Source organism: Orycteropus afer, unplaced genomic scaffold (assembly GCF_000298275.1).
Source record: "Orycteropus afer afer isolate SDZICR_OR568_19922 unplaced genomic scaffold, OryAfe1.0 scaffold00283, whole genome shotgun sequence".
Taxonomy (NCBI): Eukaryota; Metazoa; Chordata; class Mammalia; order Tubulidentata; family Orycteropodidae; genus Orycteropus; species Orycteropus afer.
In genome coordinates, this window is record NW_006921870.1 from 1,862,017 (window position 1) to 1,873,013 (window position 10,997).

General features: G+C 42.5%; 1 protein-coding gene across 1 annotated transcript in view; it reads left to right on the forward strand.

Annotated features, from left to right (window-relative positions):
- The window catches only part of NUP210 (nucleoporin 210), a 215,141-nt gene that overhangs the window by 102,602 nt on the left and 101,542 nt on the right, over positions 1 to 10,997 (forward strand). Inside the window, exons 5-6 of the mRNA XM_007950623.1 lie at positions 6,661 to 6,811; positions 8,927 to 9,059. Coding sequence (XP_007948814.1) covers positions 6,661 to 6,811; positions 8,927 to 9,059 — 284 coding nt within the window. The remainder of the gene's footprint in view (positions 1 to 6,660; positions 6,812 to 8,926; positions 9,060 to 10,997) is intronic.

The following is a 10,997-nucleotide window of genomic DNA, read 5'->3' on the forward strand; positions in this document are numbered from 1 at the left end:
TCCTTTGCCTTTCCAATGTGTTATCTATTTCTGACAATTTAGTATTAATCTTCTGGATTTCTATCTGTAGATTTAGAATCATTTCTAATTATTTATTTGTTTTGTCATTTTGTTCTTGTATTTTCTTCCATAATTCTTCTAGGGTGTTTTCTTTGGTCTGTCTCTCAATCCTTTGAAGATACCTAAATAGAATTCTTTTTAATTCCTTATTAGAGAGTTCCAATGCTGCTTCTTCCTCACAGATGTCTTCTGAGTCTGTATCTTGCTCTCTTGTTTCTACCCCTTTCAACCCTTTTTCTTGCTTCTTTGTGTGGACTGTGATGATCTGTTGTGTCCAGGACATCATGGAATGGTTGTATTTAGGTCTCTGTTAATTGTTTGTGAAGAACAGCTAAAAATGATGCAGGGTCTTCTTGGTGGTTTTTTATTGTTGGCCCATTTGTGTAAAAGGATGTGATGGCTTTTGCTCAGGTAAGTGAAGTTGCAGGAAGTGTGGGTGTAGTTGTGTGTTATGGGGACTGTTGCTATCTCCCACCCACTCACTTAGACAAAAACTACAATTAAATAACCATCAAAAACCTAAAAGTACGGCGACAAAAAAAACACCATGTAATCACACATGAACAGTAAGAAAAAGGAAAAAGAAAAAAAAAAACCTAGAAAACTTGCAATATCTGCAGATAGGGCAATAAGAGAAAAAAGATTGAGAAGGAGAATAATGAAGAAAAAATGGGAAAAATGTAAAAAGAAAAACAAGGAATGGGGTTATCCATGAGAAAAAAAAGAAAAAAAAATTTGCAACCAGGAACAGGAAAAGAAAAAAAAGCTGAAAACTAGGACTTGGGAGGGGAAGAATAAAGAATAATAGCAAAAAGCACAAAAGTATTAATATTAATAGTCGTTTTAAAACAGACAAAAACAAGCAAACTAAAAACCAGAATAAAGAAAGACAAAAAAGTTAATAATAATTAAAAGAAAAAAGAGAAAAAAATCAGGGTAGGTCAGGGCAGGGCACCGAGCCTCTGCCTGAGCACACAGACTAGGATGGAATTCTTGTGGGCCCAGAAGGTGGGTGGGAGTAGGGGATGGCCACACATCTGGTCCCCAAGCAAGTGTGGGGTATACGAGTAAGAAGGGAAATGTCGCACCTTTTCAATTGCCCAGGTCTGGAGTATCCTTGGGGTTACTGGCAAGCAGAACCTGTTCTAAAGCCCCTGGAATCTGGGACAGTGCTGTCTCTTTAAATTTCCAAAATGGTTTAGCCGCTTATAATGGCTACACCCTCCAGACATGCAAAAGTCGACAGCTCACCCTGCCTTCTTCTTCGCCTGCTGCTTTGCCTTTTATTCTCCAGCCACCAGAGCAGTCCTCCGTGCAGTCCCTCACTAGCAGGGCTGATTTTTAGGTTAATTCTTAGGCAATCTCCAAGCTGTCTGTGCCATCAGGATCACTCAGGATCACTGCCAGACCGCAGCTCCTTGTGTCTCCTTTTTTGGCATTTTCATGCAAATTATTCTGCTAGTTAGAGTTTAGTCCACTTCTGTATCCTTCCCTTCAAGGCTCAGGGATCCAGGATTATCTTTTGTGTCTGTGATTAATTAGTTTCCCTTTTCTTTGTTGAAGACGGTCTGTGCAGTCTTTCTGTCTATTCCTCCATCTTCTGAGGCGGTAAATCTTTATAGAAGTAGGTGCCTCATCTTCCTTCTGTGGAGCAGCTGGTGGGTTTGAACCACCAACTTTCTGGTTAGCAGCCAGATGCCTTAGGCACTGCGATGTCTTTGCCTGGTTTTGGTATTAGGCTTATGCTTGCTTCATAAAATTGGTTAGGGAAAATTCTGTCCTTTTTTATGTTCTGAAATAGTTTGAGTAGTGTTGGTGACAACTCTTACTTGAATGTTAGGTGGAATTCACCAATGAAGCTGTCTGGGCCAGGGTTTTTTTTTTTTTGTTAGGAGGGTTTTATTTTGTTTTGTTTAATTCTTTCTTTTTCACTTCCCACTTCCCCTCTGTGGTTACCTTTTCCCTGTGTCCTTCTTGCCTATGCATTCTTTTAGAGTTTTGGCTGTGTTTTCGTTCATTTTGGCCTTGGCTTCCTTGAATTTTCTCTCAATCCACTGAAGGTACCTAAATATAATTATTTTAAATTCCTTATCAGGTAATTGCATAGCATTTCTTTCTTCAGCAAATCTGGTCCTATATTCTGGTCACTTGTTTGAGCCATCTTTTCCTTTTGTGTGTGTGTGTGTGATTTGAAGTTGTCTGTTGTTTTATTTATTGTATGTTGGTTTCCTTCACTCTGATTTTTGCTTTGTTCTGTTTTAATATATCTGATAACAAGGTGGATATGTTACTCTGGTTGCTTGTTTGGCAGCATTGGAGTGCTCACCACTTGTTTCTGGTTGGATTTAGTAGCAGATAGGAGTGTGAATGTGAGTCTCTTATCAGTGATCATTCAGAGCAGCTAAAGGCAGGTGAGGTGGGGTATTGGCCACCATCTGTCATCAGTCCAGTAGTGGTGGAGTGGGTGATGGCACTCACCCAGTAGGTGGGGCAGCAGGTGTAGGTTGGTATGTCTGAGTAGGGTCTCCGGCTCCCAACAGCTGTGGAACAATAGGAAGAAGAATAAGGGGAGAGAGGAGAGGAAAAGAGAAAAATTGAAAAACAAGAGGAGGGTGAGGAGGGAGACTTAAGAAGAGAGAAAAAGGCAAAACAGAGAAAGAAGAAAAACAAACAAAATCAAATGTGACACAATACTGATGGAAGTGCTAGCTACCAAATATGTCTAGAGTGGAAATGTGGCATTTGCTCCATGGAAGCACACACCACTGAATATGGAGTGTCTGGGACGACACTCCTGAATGTGGAGGTGGTGGGGGCAAGGTAGTTGCTCAGCCAGATAATAAAAAAGAAGAAGAAAAAAGAAAAACAAGAGGAGGTGCAGAGAGTAGGACTGATAAGAGAAGGAAAAAAAAAAAACAACTGGTGCTAGTGTTGTTGTTGTTGTTGTTATTTGCCATAGAGTCGACCCCCAACTCCTAGCGACCCCTCCTTGGGTTTCCGAGGCAGTTATCACTACGGAAGTAGGATTGCCCAACCTTCCTTCCGAGGAGTGGCTGGTGGGTTTGAACCGCCAGCCTCCTGGTTAGCAGTCAAGTGCCTTAGGCACTATGCTACCAGGTGCTAGTGTTAGCTACCAAAAAAACTGTCCAGGAATGTGGAGCTCACTTCAGGGGAGTGCATACTGTTATGCACAGAGCTTCTGATCATGGTGGGGGGGAGGGGGGTGATCAAAAAGAAAAAAAAAAAGGAAATGAAGAAGAAGAAACAAAAGAAAAGAAAGAAGAAAACAGAGTCGAAGAAGGAAGAACTAAGAAGAAGGAACAAAAACAAACCAAACTCACTGCCATCAAGTTGGATCCAACTCATAGCGACCCCTCCTTGGATTTTTGAGGCAGTATCATTACGGAAGTAGATTACCCAACCTTCTTTCCAAGGAGTGGCTGGTGGGTTTGAACTGCCAGCTTCTTGTTAGCTGTCAAAAGCCTTAGGCAGTATGCCACCAGAGCTCCCAAAAAGAAAGAAAAAAAGGAAAAAGGGCAAGAGAAGGGGAAGAAGAAAGGAAAACCAGAAAAGAAAAAGAAAGGGGGAAGATGAAAGAACTAAGCACAAGAGAAAAAAAAAATAGCACTGTCAGTTGGGGGAGTTTGACTGGCCACCCAATGGGTGAGAGTGGGGAGGACCATGCCCCTGGTAAGCAGGAAGTTGTGCAAAGTAAGGGGAATGGTCAAACGTCTCTGATTACTGATGTGGGTTCTGGTGCAGTCATAGGCTAGTGAGCCAGTTACCTGGTTCTTGGTCTGATTGGAACCTGCATGTAATAATTCAAAATGGCAGTGCTGTGCTGGTTGGCAGTTTACTGCTCCTTTTTTCAGTTTTCATTTAATCTTTTCCTCTCTTCTGTATTTGATCTACTTCTTTATCCTTTCCTTTGACGCTCTGGGATCCAGAATTGTCATCTGTAGCTGTTTCCCTTGTTTTGTCAAGTCTTTGTTGTAGAGTGTCTGGATAGTGTATCTGCCTAGCCTGCCATCTTTTAGGCAGTCTTATTTGCTACTATATTGCATTGCCTCATACTTTGTTAAATAACTTCTTCTTCTTCTTCTTTTTTTTTTTTTTTAAGAATATAATCCCTTTTATGGGGGCCAGGGAACTTATTTTTTTATTTTGCAACTTGCCTACGGAAAAGTTGTAATACAGTACAAAAAATAGTTTCTCTAAACCACTTGACAGCAAGTTACCGCTATGATGCCCCCCTCATCCCCAGATGATTTTAGAGTGTATTTACTGCCATCAGTAGGGTCAGTGGTGGTTCAGTGGTAGAACTCTCACCTTCCATGAAGGAAAACTGGGTTTGATTCCTGGCCAGTGCACTTCATGCACAGCTACTACTCATCTGTCAGTGGAGTGTGTGTTGCTATGATACTGAACTAAGATGGACCAGGAAGAATAGCCTGCCATTTACTTCTGAAAATCAGTCTTTAAGAATCCTCTGGGTCACAGTGGTACAAACCACATTGATCATGGGGATGGTACAGGACCAGACTGCATTTCGTTCCATTGTGTATAGGGTCATCCTGAATCAGAGGCCTACTTGACAGCAGCCAAGAACATAAAGCCAGGAAAATAGACTTTAGAAACCAACAGACCTGTACTCCAGTCCTGTCTGTGTTGCTTCCTGCCTGTGGCCTAAATCAAGGAATTTAGCCTCAGGACCAGATTACCCAGTAAGCAAAGTAAGCTCAGGTTTTTACTTGTGCTTAGTTACTAATTGGTAGTGAAACTGTTTACAGTTAAACTGTTAACAGTCTAGTAAATAGACAGGTAAGCTGGTGCTTACCTGTGCTTATTGGATACTCTGTCCCTGTCAGGGATTGTAAATCTGAAAGACACTTTGATTCTGTAGGAAGGTCCTGTTGGGTTGAAAGAGAGACAGATGCTAGCTATACCTAGAAACAGAGTCTTTGATGTAGTGAAAAAAATGTGAGATGGTTCACTACAGATTGGTAAGTAAGCACAAGTAAACTCATGCTCACATTGCTTATTGGGTAATCTGACACTGCTTATTCCACTGAGCTGCAGTTTCTTCCCCTATTACTGTTGTACCCACTTTTGAGGGCAGCTATGTGGATTAGCAGAAGGATTTGTGTGCAGCGCTGTGCTCTGGGCCTAGCACACACCAGGTGTTCAGAAACTGCTCTTCCTTTACCCCTTCTGTGCAAACAGGTCTGTTTTAGGCAGCCCAGTATGTGAGCTGAATGTTAATCAGAGTCCAGGACACTAAGGCAAGTTGGAACCAGCTTGTCCTGGATTTTAATTTAATTCAATATGTGACACCTATAAAACTGGGCAAGGAAGTCATGATGCAGCACAGTGCCCATCAGATCTTGGGGAGAATGCAAGTGTCATGGATTGAATTGTTTCCCCAAAATATTTGTCAACTTGACTGGGCCATGATTCTCAGTAGTTTCGTGGTTATGCAATGATATAATTTGGCAGTTACATAATGATGTAATTGTCCTTCATGATGTGATCTGATGTCATCAGCCAATCAGTTGAAAGAAGATTAAGGAGGGATGTAATGGTGTTACAGCCCTGATCCCATGTAAGAGGAATTTCTCTGGGGTGTGGCCTGTATCACCTTTTATCTTACAAGAGATAAAAGAAAGAGAAGCAAGGAGAGAAAAAGCTACCTGACTACCACCAAGAAAGAAGAGTTGGGAACCTTTGGAACCAGGGTGCCTGCACTGAGAACTTCCTAGACCCAGGGGAAGACTGATGCCAAGACACATGGAGATCTCCAAGGAACACTGGGCCCACAGACAAGGTTCTTCCCTTAAAGCCGACAGAGAGAAAAAGGCTTCCCCTAGAGCTACTGCCCTGAATTTGGGCTTCTAGCTTCCTGAACTGTGAGAGAATACATTTGTTGGTTAAAGCTATCCGTTTTTTATATTTCTGTTATACCAGCACCAGTTAACTAAGACAGCAAGTATATCTAGCAGATTCTTGTGCTTGTTTGGGCAGAATGGTGAGCTTATGTGGAAACTGCAGGCTGCAAGTGAAAGCTGTTATCTAAAGGATTCCCCAAACAAGCCCTACTTTCCAGCCCACATTCTAGGAGGGGTCTACACATTCTTGCTTCTCCCTATAACCTGACCCTCTAGAGAATAAGATGTGATGTGAACCCTTCTCCCTATCATTTTCAGAGCAGGAGCTTGGCCAGAAGGGACACCGATGGGCCTAATTTGGCTGGTCCTAGCCCAATTGTTAATTTCCATGGAGTTCACTTTTCCCATCTGTTTCAGAGGCATTTGGACTACAAGGAGGTTCTTGAATTTCAGCATGTGTCAGAAACTTTTGATAAAATGCAGAGTCCTAGGCTTCATGTCTGGGCAGGGGCCAAGATTGTATCTTTAGCAAGGACATTCACAGTTCTGATGCAGAAAGTTTCAGGGAGACATTTCTAAACAGCAGTGGCATGGGTGACCCCCTTTACTTTTGTGTCCAGCATATAGTAGGAGGCTTACATAGACCAGTGGGCATAAGATTCTTTGGCTGCACACATTGGGCATGCTGAATGATCTCTGACTGTTCCTTTTCCAGAATCCTCACTTTCTTGGAGTCAACATATATTCCTCCTTCCTACATCTCAGAGATGGAGAAGGTGGCCAAGCAAGGGGACACCATCTTAGTGTCTGGCATGAAGACTGGGAGTTCCAAACTGAAGGCACGCATTCAGGAGGGGGTCTACAAGGTAGGCCAGGTGTGGGATCGCATGTCTAGAAGGGGGGTCCATGCAATAAACTGGGCATGGGATGGAGCACCCAAATGAAATCCACAAGGTAGGCCAGATATGGCATAGCACTGGACCTCCTGAGGTGAGGGTCAGGTTAACTGTTGCCCACACCTGTGGACACACTTATCAGTGAAAGTCTTAGCAGGTCCTGTTAAAGTCTAACTTAACTATTCATGAAACAGGAAGCTCAAATGTGATTGCATGTTTTTGTTTGTTTGGTTGGTTCTTTTTGACCACATTTAGAGAAAGGAAGTCAAAGCACCAACATCTCCAGAATCACAAAGCATTTGCTCCTTTCTCAGTTTCAAGGCAGGTGCAAGAGCTGCAGTGAAGAGAGATTCTCAATAACGACTTCATTTTCAACAAGTGCTCTTGCCCTGGTAAAGGGACATGCCCAAGTATTTGGGGCTTTGTGAAAAAAACCTGGGGGCTCCCAGGTATCTTCCGAACCATCTATCTGCATCCCAATTTGAGGCCTGAGACTGTTCCATGACCCCATTTGTGGAAGGCTAGGTCCCTACCTCAAATGGTTCTGGACCATCAGAACCTGCTTGCCTGTCAGTGTCCATTAAGGAGAGCAGATTTGTGGGTTTAGCCAAAGTCATGATGTCTTCCCTGTTCTTGTGGGCAAACATTTGCCTCCCTTGTAATTGGAGACAACTGACCCTGCCTTCTTCTAAACTGCAAATCTGAGCACTTTTCTTTGCATAGTTCCTGGAATACACAAGAGGAAGGCGGTGTTACTTTGTCTACCATTTAATTTTGTAACGTAACAAAGAAAGAGAAACTGCCTTCTGACTTTGTCTCTCAGTAGTTTTGGTAGTCGCTGGAACATTTTGGAAATATGGGAACATGCCATATTATAGAACTAATCCCACAGCTCTCATAGCTAATATTTGTGTTTTGATGTTCTAGGGGGGTCAGTAATTGGCTTTCCCTTCCTTGGGTGGCACAAATGGTTAAGTGCTCAACTACTAATGGAAAGGTTGGTGGTTTGAACCCACGTAGAGGCCCCTTGGAAGAAAGCCCTGGTAATCTGCTTCTGTAAGGTCACAGCTATTGAAAATCCTGTGGAGCACAGTTCTGTTCTGTACACCTGGAGTTGCCATAAGTTCCCACTTAACATCAACTCACTGGCATCTGATTGGGTTTTGGTTTTGACCTGCTTTACTGTAAAGCACTTACCACAGAGCCAGCCCAACATGTTTTTTTTTTTAAATGTGTCAAATACTATATTATTTCATGAGAGAACCAGTGAAGTGTTAGAACCAGTTCAGAGGAACACTCCAAAGAGCAGACACATGAACAGACATCAGGAATGCTGAAATGAATTTACAAATAAATGGAAACCTGTTTACTATCCACAGGACAGTAGTGAATTGCACCTCCAGCAGAGAAAATGTATTTGCATATGCATGGACAAGAATTTGCTTTACCATCAATTTTCTACAACTTACAAACTTGTGAAATAGCTTGAAGACAATGAAAGACCTCCCCTAGAATCAGATAACCCAGAGGAGTACATAGAGAGGACACCCAGTAGTCTTTCTCCTGCTTCAAAGTCTTTAACAATTTTTCCTGATGAGGAAGTCATAGGTGGGGGATGAGAGGTGAGCAGACAAGGCCCAAGGAGTCAGGGCTGAGGATTCATCAGAGATATACACCTCTGCCCCCTTTCAGGTTTGCCTAAGACCCTCCAACCTCCCTGGACTTTGGGGTTTTTGTGGAGAGAGAATCTGAGCCCCTGGTGACCCTAGAGCAATCACTCCTGACTGCTCTCTTTTCTTTATTTTTTAATTATTACTTTAAATTGAGATGTACATGTAGTAAACTGAGATGTTCATACATTTTGGTAAGGACCTCTGCACTCATACCTGCCATATAGGATTCCCATGGGATATCTAGGGTCTGAAGGTGTGAAGTTTTTGAATGTCACCTTATTTTTCAAGCCTAAGTTCCTTATCCCCATACAAACATACTGAAGAGTTTTAAAATTATCTTCCTTTCTCTTGGCCCACCCTGCTTCCCCGTGGCCATGCCTGTCATCTTTTCTACCCTCTTCATTATGCCAAGAATGTCCGCCCTGCAGAAGTCAGGTTGCTGATTTTGGAGAACATCCTTCTGAACCCAGCATATGATGTCTATCTGATGGTGGGGACCTCCATTCGCTACAAGGTGCAGAAAATCAGGCAAGGAAAAATCACAGGTGTGTGAGCTACTCCCCTTGGTAATTATGGTAAATGTTTCCCTTCCTTGTGAGAAAATCAAGAGACTCAGCTAGCTGTATTGCTGTTGGCAGGAGCACAGGACTGGGTTTTGCCTGGTCTGCCATGCACTGCTGGACAGTGTTAGGCAGTCTACAACCCTCTCTGGTGCCCAGACTCTCTATTTGAGCCCTGGGAGTGTTTCTGCTTTGTCTGTGAGGGCAAAAGGAAATAAGGAATGTGGAGTAGTTCTGAATATGGTAAGTGTTCTTAACGTACTACCAATCATCCTAAGAACTATTACCAGATTTTATTTAACTTATTATTTCATGAGGGGACCAGTGAGGTGGTACAACCAGTTCTTAGGAGACTCCAAAGAGCAGACATATATACAGGCATCAGGAATGCTGAAATGAATTTACAAATAGATACAAACCTGGTTAGTGACCATAAGAGAGTAGTCAGTTGTTTGCTTTACCATCAATTTTCTTCAACTTACAGACTTGTGAAATAGCTCAAAGACAATGAGAATTGCAGGCCTCTATAGAGTTAGTGTTTTGTTTAAAGCTTATATTCATTGAATGGCTGTAACACAGGGCATCATGGGTCTCAGGTCCAGCATGTTACATTCACGGCCATGGCAAGTTCATCCCTATAGCTTCAGACATGAGTCCAGGGCACCACCAGCCTTTACACAGTGGGCAGGGCTGGTCTACCTGGAATGCAGCGGTACCAGTTATTGTTGTTGTTAGGTGCCATCGAGTCATCTCTGACCCACAGCGACCTCATGCACAGCAGAATGAAACACTGCCTGGTCCTGTGCCAGTCTCATGATCCTTGCTATATTTGACCCCATCACCACAGCCACTCCATCTCTTCTGTCACTCCATCTCATTGAGGGCCTTCCCCTTCTTCATTGATCCTCCACTTTACCAAGCATCATATCCTTTTTCAGGGAATGGTTCCTTCTGACAACATGACCAAAGTAGGTGAGACATAGTCTGGCCGTTCTTGCTTCCAAGGAGCACTTTGGCTGTACTTCTTCCAGGCCAGATTTGTTTAGTCCTTTTAGCAGTCCATGGTATTCTTAGCATTCTTTTCCAACACCAAAACTGAGAAGTATCAACTCTTCTTTGGTCTTCCTTATTCATTGTCCAGCTCTCACATGCATAAGAGGCGATTGAAAATACCATGGCTTGGGTTAGGCACACCTTAGTCTTCAAGGAGACATCTTTGGTCTTCATCACTTGAAAGAGGTCTTTTGCAGCAGATTTGCCCAATGCGATATGTTGTCTGATGTCTTGACTGGTGCTTCCATTGGTGTTGATTGTAGAGCCAAGTAATATGAAATTCTTGACAGCTTCAATCTTTTCGCCATCCACCGTGAAGCTGCGTATTGGACCAGTTGTGAGGATTTTTGTTTTCTTTATATTGAGATGTAATCCATACTGCAGACTGTAGTCTTTAATCTTCATCAGTAAGTGCTTCAAGTCATCCTCACTTTCAGCAAGCAAAGTTGTGTCGTCTGCATGTTGCATGTTGTTAAGGAGTCTTCCTCCAATCTTGATGCCACATTTTTCTTCATATAATCCAGCTTCTCAGATTATTTGCTCAACATACAAGTTAAATAAGTATGGTAAAAGGATACAACCTTGATACACTCCCTTTTTGATTTTGAACCATGCAGTATCTCCTTGTTCAGTTCAAATGACAGCCTCTTGATCTATGTATAGGTTCCTTTTGTATACAATCAAGTGTTCTGAATTCCTGTTCTTCTAAGTGTTATCTGCAATTTTTTATGATCCACACAATCGAATGCTTTTGCATAGTCAATAAAACATAAGTAAACATTTTTCTGGTATTCTTTACTTTCAGCTAAGATCCATCTGACATCAGCAATGATATCCGACATTCCACATCCTCTTCTGACTCCAGCTTGC